This window comes from Chenopodium album, chromosome 8 (assembly GCF_948465745.1).
Source record: "Chenopodium album chromosome 8, dcCheAlbu1.1, whole genome shotgun sequence".
NCBI classification, from domain to species: Eukaryota; Viridiplantae; Streptophyta; class Magnoliopsida; order Caryophyllales; family Amaranthaceae; genus Chenopodium; species Chenopodium album.
The window spans coordinates 73873138-73891185 of record NC_137841.1 but is presented as its reverse complement, the minus strand read 5'-3'; the positions used below and the strand labels follow the sequence as shown (position 1 = coordinate 73891185).

General features: G+C 34.7%; 2 protein-coding genes across 5 annotated transcripts; one reads left to right on the top strand and one right to left on the bottom strand.

The window, feature by feature from the left end:
• Positions 1-1790: 1790 nt before the first annotated feature.
• On the top strand, positions 1791-6922 carry LOC145642375 (uncharacterized). 2 transcript variants are annotated; one of them, XR_014115670.1, is made up of 8 exons: positions 1791-2407; positions 3479-3655; positions 3742-3891; positions 4949-5050; positions 5142-5212; positions 5311-5378; positions 5817-6125; positions 6449-6586. XR_014115670.1 is itself a non-coding variant. In XM_081693533.1 (7 exons), exons 1-7 carry the CDS (start codon positions 2213-2215, stop codon positions 6688-6690), a joined length of 1005 nt encoding a protein of 334 aa, XP_081549659.1. In that variant the 5' UTR covers positions 1798-2212; the 3' UTR covers positions 6691-6922. The 2 variants fall into 2 exon arrangements, 1 of the variants encoding a protein (XP_081549659.1); XM_081693533.1 differs by lacking the exon at positions 5817-6125 and having other exon boundaries at positions 1798-2407; positions 6449-6922.
• Positions 6923-10691: 3769 nt separating this feature from the next.
• LOC145556630 (protein DA1-related 2-like) lies at positions 10692-16743 on the bottom strand. Of its 3 annotated transcripts, none has more exons than XM_081618283.1 (12): positions 16187-16743; positions 15764-15960; positions 13873-13957; positions 13583-13727; positions 13019-13139; positions 12773-12856; positions 12472-12591; positions 12110-12322; positions 11969-12031; positions 11766-11881; positions 11558-11616; positions 10692-11396 (listed from the first exon to the last, which is right to left on the bottom strand). In XM_081618283.1, exons 1-12 carry the CDS (start codon positions 16233-16235, stop codon positions 11071-11073), a joined length of 1578 nt encoding a protein of 525 aa, XP_081474409.1. In that variant the 5' UTR covers positions 16236-16743; the 3' UTR covers positions 10692-11070. The 3 variants fall into 3 exon arrangements, with proteins under 3 accessions (XP_081474409.1, XP_081474407.1, XP_081474408.1); XM_081618281.1 differs by having other exon boundaries at positions 10693-11396; positions 13870-13957; XM_081618282.1 differs by having other exon boundaries at positions 10693-11396; positions 13870-13957; positions 15764-15957.
• Positions 16744-18048: the final 1305 nt, after the last annotated feature.

Genomic DNA, 18048 nt, shown 5'->3' with positions numbered 1-18048 from the left:
GCTTCTAGTGTCTCTAATACCTTTTGGTAATTTGTTAAAAATACTTATAATTAGAGTTGATACAAAAACACGGAATAATTATTAGAGTAATTAGTAGTTCTCAATATGTGATAAATACCATTAATTTTAAGTTAATTACACTGCATATGTTGTACAACTTGAGAATAAAATTGTGAGATGATTGGATTAAGTTCCAAGTTGGTGTCTATCCTTAATTCATGTGATTCACAACTTTATCTCATATAATAATTGGAATGAGAGGATATCATCGGCTCCAAGAACTTATGGGGTTCGGGTCATCCACCCTTCACAAGCAGTCTAATCAAGGAATTTATGTGTACCTTAATTTGTTTCCTAGGTCCTACTCAACTCATATGGAATCATCTCATATCCTGATTAATATATGACACAAATTCTTTAAAAAGGCGTGTGTACGTTAATTTATTATAAGATGGCGGGTTAAAGCTATCTTATAAATATTTAAAAATACCCTTTATACTATAAAGATTATTATTTTTCTAATAACACATTTTTTATAAAAAAAAAAAAAATACTCTGTAAAATAAATAAAATTAACGTAACATCCGCCTTACACAAAACTTGTTATATCTATAATTATTTTCATGGATTCTTTAATTATTTGGTCTGATTTCAATTGCTAGAGCTTTTGCAAAAGAAAATATATGGTCCTGTACTGGATGATTATTCCTTTTTTTAGATGATATAATATTTTTTTTAAGACATATTTTGCATGATATAGTGTAGTTTAAACAAATTAGTCAGCTGATATAATTATCTTTCAAATTCATATAATTACTGTTAGATACTTTTTTTTAATGATAAATAATACACTTTTTGAATGATACGTTTACATAATCAATTTCTGGATGATATATGATACGAAGTACATAAGATGGTTGGATACACTATAAATTATTGTGTATCGGATCTATTCTAGATTTTACCTTATAGGAGAAGATTACCAAAGAGAAAACGGAACAAGTATATTAAAGATAAGTAAATTTTAGAATGATAAGATACTTGTTGATTTAGATAAATGAATTTTAAACCTATCTACTTCCTAACAAAGTACGGAGTATATTTTTATAATCCAATCGTTTAATAACTTAAATTTTTTTACATTTCTTTGTTGTTGGTATAGCTGATTATTTCGATATGTGATTTTACACTAATGATTTTTTATAATTTTTAAAAAATAATTAAAGATATTAATGTACAAAATATAGGGTGAAAACTCTAACGAAATCATGAGTTTTGTTATGTCTTATATGATTGGAGTTTAAGGCCATGTTTGGTAATTGACTTTTTAATGGCTTTTTGGTTAGCTTTTGGCTTTTTTAGGTGGTCAAACCGTCAAAAAATTTGTTTGGTAATTGACTTTTTAGTCAGCGAAAAAGCTGGCTTTTAAGCCAAAATGAAAAAGCTGCTTTGAGTAGCTTTTTTGTTGGTTTTTGGCTTGTTGGCCCACAAATTATCTAATAAACAGCCAACAACTAACAATTAATTTACCAAACACTTTTATAAACCGCCAGCTTAAACAACCAATTTCAAAAGCCATTATAAACAGCCAAACATTCCAGCTGGTCAAACAAGCCAAATGAACCAGCCAACCGCCAACAGCCATTTGCCAAACAAGGCCTAAGTATGAACACGAGCATGTGGATATAGTTTGCCCACCTTGTACTCAACTCCTCCTCACCACCGACTTATATAGAATTATTATGGTATCACATTAATGTTAAACCTTCACAAAAAAGTTTATCTTAAAATTAGAAAAAATAGGATAGTGATTGAAGAATATTCGACTTCTAAGCTTAACCCTTATTTAAGATATTCTCTCACTTAACCTTAGTTTACTAGAAACCTGAGCAGTAAAAAAACCGTGGTTTAGTCGGTTTAGAGTTAGTTACGACGTCGTTTTACTCCCTCAAATATAATCCCAAATCACCTGATTTTCACCCTTCGTTCAAACCACGCAGAAATATACCAGCCAATTTTCAATTTCTAGGGTTTATACTCTTCAATTCCAAATTTAATTCACCAATAAAAAATCTCTTCAAAACTTTAAATTTTTCTAGATTCTTATGAATTCATACTAGGGTTTCCTTTAAATTTTGAATAATCTGAAAAAAAAACCACAAATTTTGTTGAATTTGGAGAGAGAAACAGAGGAGAGAGAAAGTGATTCGTAATGCAGACGGAAGCAAGGGTTGGGGTAGTCGTTGATGGAGGACAAAGAGATGGATGTGCGCGTAAATATGTACAGGTGAATCAACAACAGAAAGCCCAAATTGGGACGGTTTCTCAGCTTCTTGCCGGCGGAATTGCCGGCGCCGTTAGTAAAACTTGCACCGCACCGCTTGCTCGTCTCACCATTCTTTTTCAGGTGAGAAAATCTCAAAGTTTTTCATATTTTAGGTCAGAGAATTTGATTTTACATTGTTCTTGAGTACCCTTTTGTTGGGTTTGGTTCAGGAATGTGGGAATTGTTGATTTTTGTAATGGGTTGATTTAGTTTTATGTAATTTGAAGGTTTAAGGATGAAATTGTTTTATTTTTATTTTATTTTTAGAAAAAGTAAGTAATTTGGGGGTTTTGTTGATTTTCTGTACAATTTGGGAAGATATGGTTTTGCCCTGTTATTGTTGAGTATGTGTGAATGTTGAATTCATTATTTTTTCTTTCTTGAAGGGTATTTTTTTTTCTGTTAATTGATAATTGATAGAGTTGAACATGATGTAGATTGTTGAATTTTATTTGATAATAAATTATATGATGGAGGTAAGTGTTGTAGTCAGCTGGAGGTTGAGTACAACGTTGGCCGGAACGTTTGGCGGGAGTTTAGACTTTAGGTTGTCTTCTCTCCAAGTTATTTTTGACATTGGAACGTATTTTGTTCGAACTTGTGAGGGTATGTTTTGAACGTATGGAATTTGTTGTATCTGAGGATAAGATACTTATTTTGGCTGAAGTAATTCCAAGTAAATTGAGGAGAACATTGCCTTAATGCTATCTGACCAGTGAACACCGAATGAACCATGTTGCTGTCCAATGTAGCTAGTTGTTTCTGGAATGTGATTTTGATTTGTGATTATTGATTAAAGATTCAATGGATTTTTTAAATTCAGAGTTTTTAATCAGAGTAAAGTGATGATTACTTTTTTTTTCTTATTATTGTGTACGGTTTGACAGCAGTTAGTGGTGCTATGTGAATTTTCGTTTCCTAATGTGTCATCAATATGGATTTTTATTACTTGGTGATGTTCTTATTATTATTGTCTCTAATTAGAGTTCACAAGAGGTATTTACTGTTTGTCTTTAGTCCTTTTTAAGGTGTTTATTCAAACTTCTATGATTGTACTTTGTTTCAGCTAAAGATTAATAGGTTAGCTGTTTTAAGTTGGCTGCTCAGAAACTTGTCAAGTTCTCAATTATTTTAACATTGTACTGCTTTTAGGTGCAAGGCATGCACTCAGATGTAGCAACATTGAAGAAAGCTTGCATCTGGAAGGAGGCTTCACGAATTATGCACGAGGAAGGATTAAGAGCCTTCTGGAAAGGAAACTTGGTTACAATAGCTCATCGCCTTCCTTATTCTTCCGTCAGTTTCTACTCATACGAACGATACAAGAATGTTGGTATCCGCGTTTCATAAGCTTACCACACATTCCCACACTACTAAACTTGTTATCTGACATTTTCTTTTAATATATCTCGCAGCTTCTGCAGTCATTTCCTGGATTAGAAAGTAGTAGTGAAAATATAGGCGCACATATCTTTGTGCGGCTGACAGGTGGCTTTTTAGCTGGAGTAACTTCTGCAGCTGCTACTTATCCTCTAGATTTGGTGAGGACACGGCTTGCTGCACAAGTAAGTTTTCTCAGCCAAACTCTATTATTTGCGTCATTATCTTGTTTGTTGTGTGAAGATATTGTTGTTCATTTCTTCAATCATCCATTTCTGTTTTTGCTTTTTTTTTTTTTTTTCATTTCATTTCTCATCTGGACTGTTAGACTGCTTTTATGCTGTATGTATTTGTTGATATGGATATTAGTACTCAATATAGTGTAATACACCAATACCTTTAGCCTTATCTCTGGGGACCAACAATTACTCCAAAACTTCTTGCCAACCAACACTCCATCAGATACAAGATACTTCCAAGGTTCAAAGTAGAAAGGTTCTTTTACCCCTCAGGATCAAAACACCAAGTCAGATTAAAATACTTTTGAGTTTGTAAGTAGAAAACAAAGAACAGAAAATTAATTGTTTTTTGAATTAAAATGTCAATTATTTATATGAGCACATAATTTTTGCCTTTTTTCCTGCCAAATTCTTTAATTTATGGAGGATTTTTTAAAAGGCTACCACTTTTCAGGTGTGGTGGGTTTGTGCAGAGTTTCATATACAACCTGTTTAAAAGAGCAGTTTAAATGTTCTAGTTTCGGTTTGAGATATTTAGTCTATATTTAACACGCTTAATTTCGTGTTGGGTTCATCATTTCCAAATGACCCGCTTCTACCCGTTTTGTGCTGTATTTGAGTTATCCTTTTGTATGAACTTTTACTAGTTCTTGGTTTGAAAAGGAAGTACACAAGACAAATCAGAGCGCCTGATCTGAAAAATTGGGAAAAAAAAAAGTGATCTGTTTGTTTCTCTGATTTGTAATATTAATATGCAATTATTTGAACTCTCGATGAAGTGTTTCCTTAAAAGTTAAAAGTAGTGGTTGCATTAAAATATCGTGGTTTTGTCTTTTGTCTCTGCATGGCTGTTGCTTATATCAATCAGTTGGCTTGGAAACCAGTGTAGTCAATCGATTTTGATCAAATGTTTAATCACTCTCGATTCTCTTTTTTGTATTTATCAGTTTTCCATCTTAGAAACTCTACCTATGTCTTATAACTTTGTTCAACATTCTTGCAGACAAATGTGACATATTACAAAGGTATATGGCATGCACTACATACCATTAGTAAAGAAGAAGGCGTTTTTGGTCTTTATAAAGGGATTGGGGCAACACTTTTGGTAATCCTTCATTCTTATTTGACCAACATTTATGCTATGCTATTGAAGAATGTTCCTCTAAACAATTGATTTATCTAACTTTTCTTTGTAGAGTGTGGGGCCAAATATAGCGATCAGCTTCTCTGTATACGAGACTTTGAGGTCTTATTGGCAGTTGCAGAGGTGCTTAATGCATTAACTTTACTATATGATGATGTCAATATACTTGTCTTTCAACTATCCATGTATAACTGATTTATTTCCATATTTTTGGATCACAGGCCCCAAGATTCCACTGTGCTTGTGAGTCTTGCTTGTGGAAGTATATCTGGTGTTGCGTCATCCACTGGTGAGCGAATCTAAATTTACTTTAAGAAGCTAGTAGTTTTGTGGAAGCTTTCACATTTTTTGTTTATAGCCATCTACTCATCTTATGTGTTATCTGAACGATTCGGAGCACCTGTCACTTTGACACGTTTAGGTGTTCGCACTTGTTACTTGATCGTCAATCTGGAATGATATTTGACCGTACTTAATTATTTTCCAATGACATGTATGGCTGCCAATGTTTGACATTAACTATTATTCTCTCCTTTTTTTTTTTATTTATTTTTTATTATTATTTATTTTTTTTTTATGCTGAAAACTGTACTGAATTTATCGTAGAGAAGGCCAGCATGGAAGAGAAATTTCTGGATGACTAGTTAGATATTTTTAACTTCGTTGTTTAGATACTCATGAGTATTGTGGAGAAGTTAATACTTCTAGTTATATGCTTTTGATGCAGAGAAACAGGCTGAGGTGCTGGCTCTGCACTAAATGTCTAACAAGACTGACACTAGAGCCAGGAACCAGGAAGTTGTTTAATTTTTGCAAATGATTTTGCAGGGAATTAAATTAGAATTTATCTTAAATTCCTAAATCCTAATACTTGAATTTTATTGACTCTTTTGATTCAAAAGGGTCTTGCTTGGATTAATTTCATCTTCAAAGTCTATCAAGCATTGCAGTTGGTCCCTTTTCTAGGGAAGCACCAGTCTCAGATGATTTGAAACCTGTTCTCCTATGCCAAATGTGAGAGGCTTCCTCTTGTGAGGTATGCTTCTCACTTAGGCTTCCTTTGTGGTGGATGTGAACATTAAAGGCCAAGTCTTTTGAGTTCATCTATTACACTATTGCTTTGCTTATCTTTTTTATTTCCATGAAGCTTTGATTTGTGTGTTGAGAATATGATTAGTCCTCTTCCAATGTTGGGCATTAGCTAGCAATTTCTACTGTATAATTGTGGCAAGTAATGGTGATCACTGCCACCTATTCATTTCATTTTGTTGGTAATTTGATTCTGTTACATATCTTGTTTTGAAAACCTAAATGAGCTACATTTTGTACTTCACTGATGTTACTCTCCTGTAACTGCAGCAATATTTCCCATTGATTTGGTAAGACGAAGGATGCAATTGGAAGGAGCTGGTGGTCGTGCACGTGTATACAACACTGGTATTTTTGGTACATTTAAGCATATCATCCGGACAGAAGGATTGAAAGGACTGTACAGAGGGATTCTCCCTGAATTCTATAAGGTTGTCCCCAGTGTAGGCATTGTTTTCATGACGTACGAGACAATGAAGAAGTTTTTGTCGGATAATGCTGTAGATCAGTAGCTTCCTGTTGGAAACAAATGTTCCAGTAAGGATGTATTCAGATTGACATAGAAGTTTTTCGATATGCTGCTCCATTGATGTCTTTGCAACCTCTTTTTACTTTGTCTAGACCGCTAGTTTGGTGGCAAATTTTGCTCCTGTCACCCTTAGAAAATTTACTTGTATACATCATTGAAAAATGTTTTTATCAATGTTAAGTCGTGTGGAGAATGTGCTCATCTCCTTTCTCAGATATTTCTCTCATTTTGAAGCCCTTGTATGAGAATAAATTAGAATCATAATGGGAAGGAATTCGTAAAGCAATATGTTCTGCTATATACGGGTACAAAATAACCTTGCTTGGCGAGATGGTGGGGAACTCACTGTTACAAGTTCAAGCCCCACCACGGGGAGTAGAGAGATTCTCTTACCTTCCTCTCGTCTCGCTTTTCAAGCACAGACCTATTTCCAGGACAACAGTAGTTTTATATTCCAATCCGTTTGCTATTCTATGACTTATTTATTTCAGTACAAAAAACGTCAAATAAAAGAACACAAAGGATTAGAGGGGTTACAACTAGAGCTGTCAAAAGTTGACCCGACCCGAAATACCAACTCAAACCCGATTATTAACCGAACCATCAAAACTCGAAAAAATAGTGACCCAAACCCGACCTGAAACCAACCCTAGACCCAAGTTGACCCGAGTATGTGAGACCCAAACCCGAACATTAATTGACCTGGAGATGACTCGACTCGAATGTAACTCGTAAGTTATTGACCTAAACTAACCCAACTTAAACCGAAATTGACCCAAACCCATTTTAACCCGTCAAAACCCGAATTTAACCCGACTTGTTACTAACCTGATCTGAATTCAACCCAACCCGTTCCTAACTCGACCCGAATTTAACCCAACCTGTTACAAACCTGACCCGAAATCAACCCAACTTGTTACTAACCTGACCCAAATTAAACCCGACTTGTTATTGACCAGACCAGAATTTTACCAGACCTATTACTAACCTGACCAAAAAATTCAACCCGATCTGTTACTAACCCGACTCGAAATGAACACGACTTATTATTGACCCGACCAAAATTCAACCCAAATTGTCCCTGACTCGATTTCAAATCACCTTAAATGCAATTTAGACCACCTTATTATTGTTGATTAAAACATTTTGTCTAGGGAGACCAAGTCAATCCAGGCAAGCAAAAGAAAGTAGCATCATCATCAAATTAAAGAATTAAATATCGTATATATTTGTTGTATGGTCAAAGGAGATAATTTACCGGTTTACAACTTGTGTCAATTTCATTAACTCAAGCCTACCACAAACATTTATGACAACATATAATGATCATATATGGTTCCAAACGGCATTATAAGAACCCGAGATGTGTCCCCTAAAATCTAAAGGCTTTTCGACACCGGGCTCCAAAACCTCAAAAATTTCTCAAAAAACGTGGATATAAGCCTTCAATTTTGGAATTTTTTTACTTTATTTCGTCCGGAAATAAAAATTGCCGAAATGTTTACCATGGTCCCTAATATCCTCCGGTAATCCAATTGGGTGGGTGGAACCATCCAATTTGCCTTTAACCAACCAATTTATCGGTTTACAACTAGCACCGATTTCATTAACTCAAGCCTACCACAAACATTTATGACAACAAATAATTATCATATATGGTTCCAAACGACGTTATATGAACCAAAGATTTATTCCCTTAAATCTCAAGTCTTTTTGACACCGGGTCCCGAAACCTCCAAAATTTCTTAAAAAACGTGGATATTAGCCTTGAATTTTGGAATTTTTTGACTTTTTTTCGCCCAGAAATTATAATTTGTCGAAATGTCTACCATGGTCCTTAATACCCTTCGTGAGTCCAATTGGTTGGGTGAAACCATCCAATTTGCATTTAAACGACCAATTTATCGGTTTACAACTTGTGCTGATTTCATTAACTCAAACCTACCACGAACATTTATGACAACATATAATGGTTATTTATGGTTTCAAACGGCATTATATGACCCCGAGATGTATCCCCTTAAATATCATTACTTTTCGACACCGGGCCCCGAAACCTTCGAAATTTCTCAAAAACCGTGGATATTAGCCTTCAATTTTGGAATTTTTTTGGCTTTTTTTTCGCCTGGAAATAAAAATTGGCGAAATTTTTACCATGGCCCCTAATACTCTCCGAGAGTCCAATTGGGTGGGTGGAACCATCCAATTTCCATTTAAACAGCCAATTTACCGGTTTACAACTTGCACCGATTTACCGGTGTACAACGACCAATTTAATTAACTTGCACCGAACCCGACTTGAACCGAAATTGACCCAAACTTGTTTTAATCCTTCAAAACCCGAATTTAACCCGACTTGTTACTATCCTGACCTGAATTCAACTCGCCCCGTTCCTAACTCGACCCGTAATTAACCTAACCTGTTACAAACCCAACCCAAAATCAACCCGACATGTTATTGACCTGACCCCAATTCAACCCGACTTATTATTGACCCGATCCGAATTTTACCAGACCTATTACTTACCCGACCCAAAAATTCAACCCGATCTGTTATTAACTCGACTCGAAATTAACACGACTTGTTATTGACCCGACCTAAATTCAACCCAAATTATTGCTGACCCGATTTCAAATCACCTTAAATGCAATTTAAACCACCTTATTATTGTTGATCAAAGCATTTTGTCCACGGAGACCAAGTCGGTCTAGGCCAGCAAAAGAAAGGAGCATCATCCTCAAATTTAAGAGTTAAATATAGTATATATTTGTTGTATGGTTAAAGGAGATAATTATCTTCCTAAATTATAGACTATAGTTCCCTAGTATATTGTCATATATATTATAGTCAAAGACTCAAAGGAAATAATTAGCTTGATAAAAATGATAATTATCTATGTTGAACCCGAATATGACTTGACTTGGACATGACCCGACCTGATTGTAACCTGCAAATTATCGACTTGAACATAACCCGACTTGAATACGAGAATGACCCGACTTGGAAATGACCCAACTTGATTATAACCCACAAATTATTGACTTGAACCGAACACGACTCAAACCCGAGAATGACCCGACCTGATCCTAACCCGCAAATTATTGACTTGAACTGAACCCGACTCGAACTCGAGAATTTCCCTAAACCGTTTTAACCCGTGAAAACCCGACCTATTTTTCACACGACCCAAATGTAACTCGGCCTGTTATTAACCCGACCTAATCCCGATCCAAACCCGATAAGAAGTATGACCCGAAGTGACCCGACTCAAGCATGATCCAACCCAAACCTGACCCGCATAGGTTATGGAATTAATCCGAATAGACTCGAGCCGAGTTGACCCGACCCATTTACCCGAATTGATAGCTATAGTTACAACAAGTTCATGATATCACTAATTTTAGTTTTATTGCTTTTATGTCTTTTTTTATGTATAATTATAAATTTAATGAACTTCCATACTGATACGTTTATCATAGGTTTGTATTGAATATGTCTTTATTTTTTTACCATATGTATTTAGTTAAGTTTTAATTGATAATCTGTATGTTACAACTCTTACAATGATAAACACATCAAAGTTGATATGTAGTAATGCAGCACATTCCATATTTTTATATTCTAGAATTTCTGTTTAACCCTAGAAGTAATAGAATAAATTTGAAATTTTGTTTAATTTGTGTCAAAGGCTAACTTTTTATAAATTTAATCGCTAATATTTATTCTTATAAAAATGTAGGTTTTTTTTTTTTTTTAAAAAAAAAGGGTAAGATACAGGGGTCTCCCACCCTATCACAATCACAAGAATGTGAGGGATGAGGATCAAACCCCCAACCACTTGGGGGGGAGGGGTTGATGGAGGGATCCTATGTCCTCTCTTATAACTAATTATAAGTATGTAGTTGGAGTAATGGAGTGTGCAAAAAGTAATATAGGGCTATTATTTTATACAATTGGCTTCGGTTTTGTATCAAAAAGAACAAGAGATTAAGCAAGCAAGGACGAAAGGCTGGAAGAACTTCCTTCCAAAAGAATAATTCAAGTTCAGAATTCCTTAATTGTATCAATCATGGTAATTCAACTAATAACAATAACAGTAAATAAAATACAAGTGATTTCTCAACAAATATACGGGCAGTACTTGGACAGTTTATTATGTAATCGTGTAGAATCTAATAATGTGATGTGTAAATGACCCCATAAAAACCAAGGGTGGAAACTCAATTTAAGATTTCCATGGTCAGCTGATGTTGAAACTCAGAGAGTTGAGACCGAAGAAGAGAGGAACTATCCTGTATGCTGTATCTGTCAGAGTGAATGTAATAGAAAGAGGAAGGGGTGAAAGGAGGGAGCTTGGTTTCTTTATATTGGAAAACTTCCAGTGAGATGTATATGATTTAAGGTACGACGTAAACCATATGTATTGACAGCTGCATTGGCTGCTCTAAATCCTCCACCATAAGCTGGAGAAGCATCATGGGCAATCTGGTGCAGGAAAAACTCACCCAACTTCTTCTCAACCTCAGAAGTCCTGCCTTTTTTCGAAGATGAATATGAAGATGTAGATGTAGAAGCTGTAGATGTGGATGGCATATTTCGAAAACCTGGCATCACCTCCGACTCAAGCCACATATACGAAAGCACTTGACAAATACCCTCCTCAACCTCAGGACTAAGATTACGGTAGCCTGCACAATTTTTTAAAATCAAATTCAGGTGTAAGTGAATAATTAATGTTCTTGCTGAATAAGAAAAAGTATTACAAAGTAATTACTCTAATATGTTTCTCATTTTGAAAGCATCACCAACTTTGAGGATAGCTAGTGTATTTCTACAATATAAACAATACCTTTAAGACGTAACCATCCATGCATCAACTCATGAGCAAGTATAGCACCCGTCAACAACCTGTACGTAAACAAAGCAAAAATTATCATCGATTAGCATATTGAAGAACATTAATAGATCTGATTGAAATTCTTATAATGAATTGTAGACAGCAGCCTCCAGTGTGAGCTAGGTTCAATATTGTAACAATCATTAGTAGTGAAGCTTACCTAGGCAAACCATAGAGAACAAGAATTGCTGTAACTTCACATTTTCGGGTTAGCTTCTGGGGTTGTGTTCTCATTCCTACCAGTCTATGTCCTCCAATTTTTGGCCTTCTAAGTATCTGGTTGATTTGGAAAAGAATAAATGGTTGACATAGATAGATAATAAATCTATATATAAAAGGGGAATGAGGATCATAAGGACATACACTGGTCACAGTCTGCTCTTCAGAAAGACATAAACCTCTGGTCTCTGGCATGTGATGAAAGCCCTTGAATACAATCATTCACCGGGTTTAGAGATTGTTCACAAAAAAACTATTAAAAAAAATAGAGAAACTGCTAATTACATTTTTCTCCCCTACAATAGCTTCATTTAGGGCTTGTCTTTCAACCAAAAGCATGGGAATTTGTTGATCAATCCTCATGTTCATCCCTTCATAATAATCCCTGATAGCATGATAGAGAGGTTGACAATCTCCAGTATCCATGATGGCAGATTCCATGCACTCTAAGCATAAACTCCTTCCATCCCCCAAGGCAATGTACCTTGTATTCCAAGACTTTAAAATGGAAAAATTAGGAAACATAAGCCAAGAGAAAGCAGAAGTCACATATATCAGAAAAAGAGGGATTGCAATCCACAATGCAGTATTCTATTAATCTGTTTCTGAAATTTGGTAAATGAACAAGATTTATTGCTGTAATGTACCTCTAAACGTTCACAACTGCAGCAACGAGCTGTGTGATCATGCTCATGTGAGGGACAATATTTCTGTGTCCAGAATGGGTGGCATCGATACTCAATTAAACCAGCTGCATTTGTTGGAATCTGAAAATGAAGGATAAGATATACTTCATAGTCTACTCGATGATAAAACCTCATTCTGATAGGAAAAACTATTAATATTTAATTCCAACATTCACTATCACTAGGAAATACTTCATATAACAAATAAGAATAGAACGGGAAAGGGCCACAGATCAGAGGACAAAAGTTGGCATTTCCTTACAAATTGGTGACAAACTTCACACTTCGGATGAGTTAACTCCTTGAAACAGGTTTTATGGTATGGATCTTTCCCTGACAAAGAAAACTTGAATCAACAGAAAAAAGTAAGACTTGTTTCAACATAAGGAAAAATTTGTTAATATTTTGAACAGAGGTAATACATTGGTATAACAGGGGGGAACATTATACTAGCATGAAAAATTGTAAACAGATACAATATATTATTAGATAGGACATGTTGGACTACCTCATGCTCAGTGATGGGTTGACGGCAAGAGCGACAGCAAAAGCATTCTGGATGGAAAAATGTTCCCATGCATCCAAGATAATTGCCATACCCAATTTCACCGTTGCACCCACTGCATAATCTGCAATCCAGAGCATTAACCATAAGTCAGCATATGCATTTCAAGGTTGGAGATGTCATAAAGTAGAAATACCAGAACTGAAATTTTAAATCTAAGATTTTATTAACATTAAGGTCATAAAGGCATAAAGCCAATGGAGACCTTTTTTCCAAATTTCTATTTATGAGCAACTGATAACATTCAATGATTCACAGCAAACTTCAGAAGACTTGTGTGCTGAATAAAAGGGAATACAAAGATCATTGTAATTGTTTCAGTTTTCCTCCTTCAATTCAGATTTTAATATAGTTACTAGATAAGGAATTCGGCATAGTGATTTCTGATAAACCCCAAAAAAATTGAAAATGATTCCAAAAAAGTCAAATATAAATCTAGCAGGAAATACAAGGGCATTGCAACTCAAAAATGGGATGGAAAGAGAGAGAGAGAGAGAGATTCTGTACCTATAGCTTCTAGGAAAGAATGGGACTGGATCATAAGGAGGATAATCAGGATAAGTGGGCATATAGGGGGTATAGGAAGGTCTATGCAGACTATCTTGTAGACCTCTTGCAGTATCGTCATCATTATCTGTGCGCCGTTTATAGCCTGAAAGTGCGGATACTGATTCAGTAACAGGATCAAGGAGAAAAAGGTGATGTAGTGTAGCTTGGAAAATGTGGGTTAGAAAGAAATATTATAGAATGAAAAGCACAGCCATTAGGCTCAATTCTTATTTAACAATACCTACCACCTGGTCTTTTGAAGTCATCTGACAAAGAGAGAGCAAGCGCATGGTCTAACTCATCCTGGTCTTTACTTGCTCTAGGTCGATCATCCTGACGCCATTGTAAATGCAGGTTAGGTTTTTACATTATATATTATGAGCTAACTTGTTCAAAAATGAAATCAAAACAGCAGATGAAATCAATTCCAATAGACTGTACAAGAAAAATGGTTATACTGAAAATTATATATGTTCTATGTTGGGGCCAATGCTTGTTCCTGGTAGCTAAATATGAAAACTTGTTAAATGTTTGAAAGTTCAAGCGACGCAGAATAGACCTGTTTCTAACAGCATATAAGGTAAAAATTCTGCATCCACCATTATTCGTATATAAGAATCAGTCTGGAATACACATGAAAGTGAATTCTATCTTTCACAGCCTGTTTGGTAGTCAGCTATAAATAGTGGTAATGGAAAGAAATTTAACTGTAATTTGGCAAACAGAGTAACATCCTAATGTCCATAGTTATGCAATCTCATCCCAAAACTTGTGTGTTTTTTCATAAATGTCCATTACCACCCAATACCACTCCCCCAAGTAGTTAACGGATGGTAATGAAAATTTGTGAAGGACAAGAGATAGTTTGAGAGTGAATTAGCATTACCATGGGATTGGACATTGATTTTTCTTACATAGCAAACACAAACTCATTCTCATTACCACTATTTATCACCACTTACCAATCAGGTTGTAGACTTTTTGTCTTCTAACCGCTCAATACTTTGGGCTAGCTAAGACTAACACAAAAAGGGAAATTTTGTAAGGAGCACCATCTGTTGATCTAAACAACATGTTTGAACATTCTTCATCAGATTATGAAAGCTTAGTTTAGTTGATGTTCCCCAATGCAAAGAGTTGGTACACAATTAATAAATCCAAAATAACAAAATTGTGTGATGTGACAAGAAAATTAGTATCTCCTTTCAAGTTCACGTGTTTGAAACTCTGTTCTGTGCCACAATGGCGCTTACACAATAAAGTGATGCATCTCTTCATAAATTCATAGTAATTTGTGTTGAGACTGTTGGCTGAATTAGCGAATTAAGATTATACTACGTATACAATTATCATGATCTATGAACTACTTCGTAATATGGAAGGAGGGGAAATGATACTTTTATATAATAGAGCATTACTAGAAATAAGGAACTACGGAGCACATCTAAACTCAAAAAACTTCTTTTCTTTTTTAAGGAATAAAAACAGGGTTCTCGTTACTTTGATACAATTCACTATAAGTAGGATTACAGCTATAAAATAAGTTAATAAGATATCATTTTTCTCAGAATATGGATTCATGATCTGAGATATGTATTGCTTGTAGCAGGCTCACAAAGAATTTGGGATGCCTGGACTTCAAGCAACCCATTCCCCTCCTCCTAACCCAAAAAAGGAAAAGCAGAAAAGGAGAACAAAAAAGAAAAGGAATCCCTGTATGATCTTTTTCTTGGTCACCCTTAAATATCTTATAGAATAGTAAAAATGTTAAAAAATGAAATCCTTGCAAAATACAATGTAAAAGGAAACTTTACAGAAATTACATGTTTTTTCCCTGTTTAAAAAATTCAGCTTTTGGGTCCAATTCTTCTACTGTAGTAAATATGCCATTACCACTTTCTTATGGAGCACATTTTCACGTTTCATCAATTATAAAAAAATGGGGCAAAAGACTAACGTGCAATAGCACCATTTAGTGCCTACCTAACAAGATTGAACTTTGGAAGATATGATGTAGGCAATAACCAGCTTCAATTATTCTACATGACATGTTAGAAAGAACTTATTTGTTACTCAACATGATTTGCTAGTTAGAATTACGAATACTTGTAAAAGATCAAGTTGTGTTACATGTATTACCAATGATCTAGAAGGTGCCCGCCAAACCATATTTTCATCCTCGAGAAACTGTGGGTGTCGACCACCAGCTGATGAGCCACGACTAGACCCCCCACCACCTCCACCACCACCGCCGCCATTCCCGCCTTTAAAAATCTTACTCAACCATTTCATAAACCGCGATTTCTTCTCTGTATTCGGATGAGCCGAAAGGCCTGCTTATCATTATTACAAACCACTTCAGAACTTCATAACTATACTCATCATCTAAATTTCAGTCAAAACATTTTTTTACAAAAATAATAACAATATTACTAAGTCCCATTTATTAAACAGAACATGATCAAGCGTGAAGCTTAAGAGTTCATTGACGCATTTTATCGAACACATGAGCTGCATACCCAAATAAAAAAGTTAAAAAAGCGGCATAAAGAAGAAGCTTACCATAAATACAAGGCTGAGAAAAGTGTTGAATTTCAGTAGAATCAGCCATGAAAATGGAATTGTGAAGCTAATAAACCGCTGAAGTTTGGAGGGGGGAGTTGAAAAGCGAGAAAGGGAGGTTTTATGGAATGAAAAGGACCCCAAAATTGAAGAGAGAGAAAAAAAGGAAAGAAGAAGAAGTAAAGGGTGGGAAAATAAAGAGTAGTACAGATTGAAGAAAGTGGGCATCGTAAAAAAAAGGGAAAACCCAGAAAAATAAAAATAAAAAAGGAGAAATACAGAGAAGAGATTCTTGGCTTGGAAAAAGGAATGAAGAAGAGAAGAGAGAGAAAGAAAAGGATTGATCAAAGAGAAGGGAATCTAATTGAGGAGGATGATCGTTGAAAAAGGTGGTTTAAACGGCTGAAAGAATTTGAGGGGAAATTCGATTTCTGTGGAACTGGGTTTAGGAATTATTTGGAAATATGGAATCATTATTATCTTTTGTGTTGTGTGTGTTTTAATGGAGGAATATGAATATCTTCTTCTTTCTATCTATCATTTGATTTGAATTTTAAGGCGGGTAAAAAATACGGAGTATTAGTGTTTTGACTCAGCTGGGGACGGCTAAAGTGTCATGACTCATGATGGTGCCTTTTTATTTTGAACCGTCCTTTTGCGAAGGGGTTGGGTCCGGATGGGCAAGTGGTGATATGGATCATGTTACGCTAAATTGAACCGATGTTGAGTTTAATTGAACTGAAGTGAATAAGTCCTAAATAATATGGCATTAGTGAGGCAGACTTTTAGTAAACACTGACATGAGTGCAATTTCAGTAGGTTGAGGGCGTGTTTTGTTTGCCTTTTAAAATAAAAGCTTGATGTAAGCGGGTTTGATTAATCAGGTCCAATTCGATATTCATATTACATAAAAAAAATCAAAGTTAAATTAATCAGATCTAATCAAGTCTAAATTTAATTTTAGATTAATCCAAGTCAACAAAACACAACTTAAGTGACTATGGGATAATAGAGATATTATTAATTCATTGTTATTTTAAGAAGAAAAAAAGTGCATTTGAAGGATCTCAAGGAATGAAATTGCAAGAAAACAGTGGAAAGATCAAAGAAAAATGATGTACAAATTATAGTTTGGTAGAAAATAAGGGCTTTCATTGACTAACACATTCAAAGGGCACAAATGATAACAACTTATCCAAACTATAAACTACTTGTATATGAAATACAATGATGATCTCATCTCGAATATTTCACACATGCTTACTCTAATATCATACCAAGGGCCTGTTTTGATTTACTAAACTGAATTGATTAGAGCTAAATTGAACTGAACTGAAGTTAAGCCGAAGAAAACAAGCCCCAATAGCATTTTAATCAACATATAATCTAATATTAATGAAGTGACAATATTTTCTGAAAATCCTCTCAATAATTAGCTTAATTTACGTTGTGCTACTATAGGGAAATGCAAAGTACCGACTAAAGGAGAGATCAAAAGATAAGAGGCATAAACATGTACATTATGTGACTTTATGCATCATCCAACTGATCATTACAAATTGTTTATACAAACATTAAATTTCCAAAATCTACTTTTACTTTTGATTTGAGCCTCTGACAAACCAATAAAATCAAATTATACTTATATATTATTACAGATTTACAGTAGTAATTTATGCTTTAATCACTACTATAAGATAATTATTCTTTCGAGTAAGAAAGTTTCCTAAATTGTAATTTTTATCTATAACAATGAAACAGAATTTTGCCTTCTGATTATTTATATCAACTTCTTCTTCTTTAAATTTGCAGTACTTTTGTCAGGACTTTTAAATTTTACAGTTTTGCATCTTTTTTTTTTT

Bases quoted from the DNA above. Each gene is read 5' to 3' on its own strand.
- LOC145556630 (XM_081618281.1), bottom strand. From the start codon at position 16,235: ATGGCTGATTCTACTGAAATTCAACACTTTTCTCAGCCTTGTATTTAT. The intron at 15,961-16,186 runs GTAAGCTTCTTC...AATAATGATAAG, and splicing joins TTCTCAGCCTTGTATTTATG to CAGGCCTTTCGGCTCATCCG. The intron at 11,617-11,765 runs GTAAGCTTCACT...GTTTACGTACAG, and splicing joins GTTCTCTATGGTTTGCCTAG to GTTGTTGACGGGTGCTATAC.
- LOC145642375 (XM_081693533.1), top strand. From the start codon at position 2,213: ATGCAGACGGAAGCAAGGGTTGGGGTAGTCGTTGATGGAGGACAAAGA. The intron at 2,408-3,478 runs GTGAGAAAATCT...TACTGCTTTTAG, and splicing joins GTCTCACCATTCTTTTTCAG to GTGCAAGGCATGCACTCAGA. The intron at 5,379-6,448 runs GTGAGCGAATCT...CTGTAACTGCAG, and splicing joins TGGTGTTGCGTCATCCACTG to CAATATTTCCCATTGATTTG.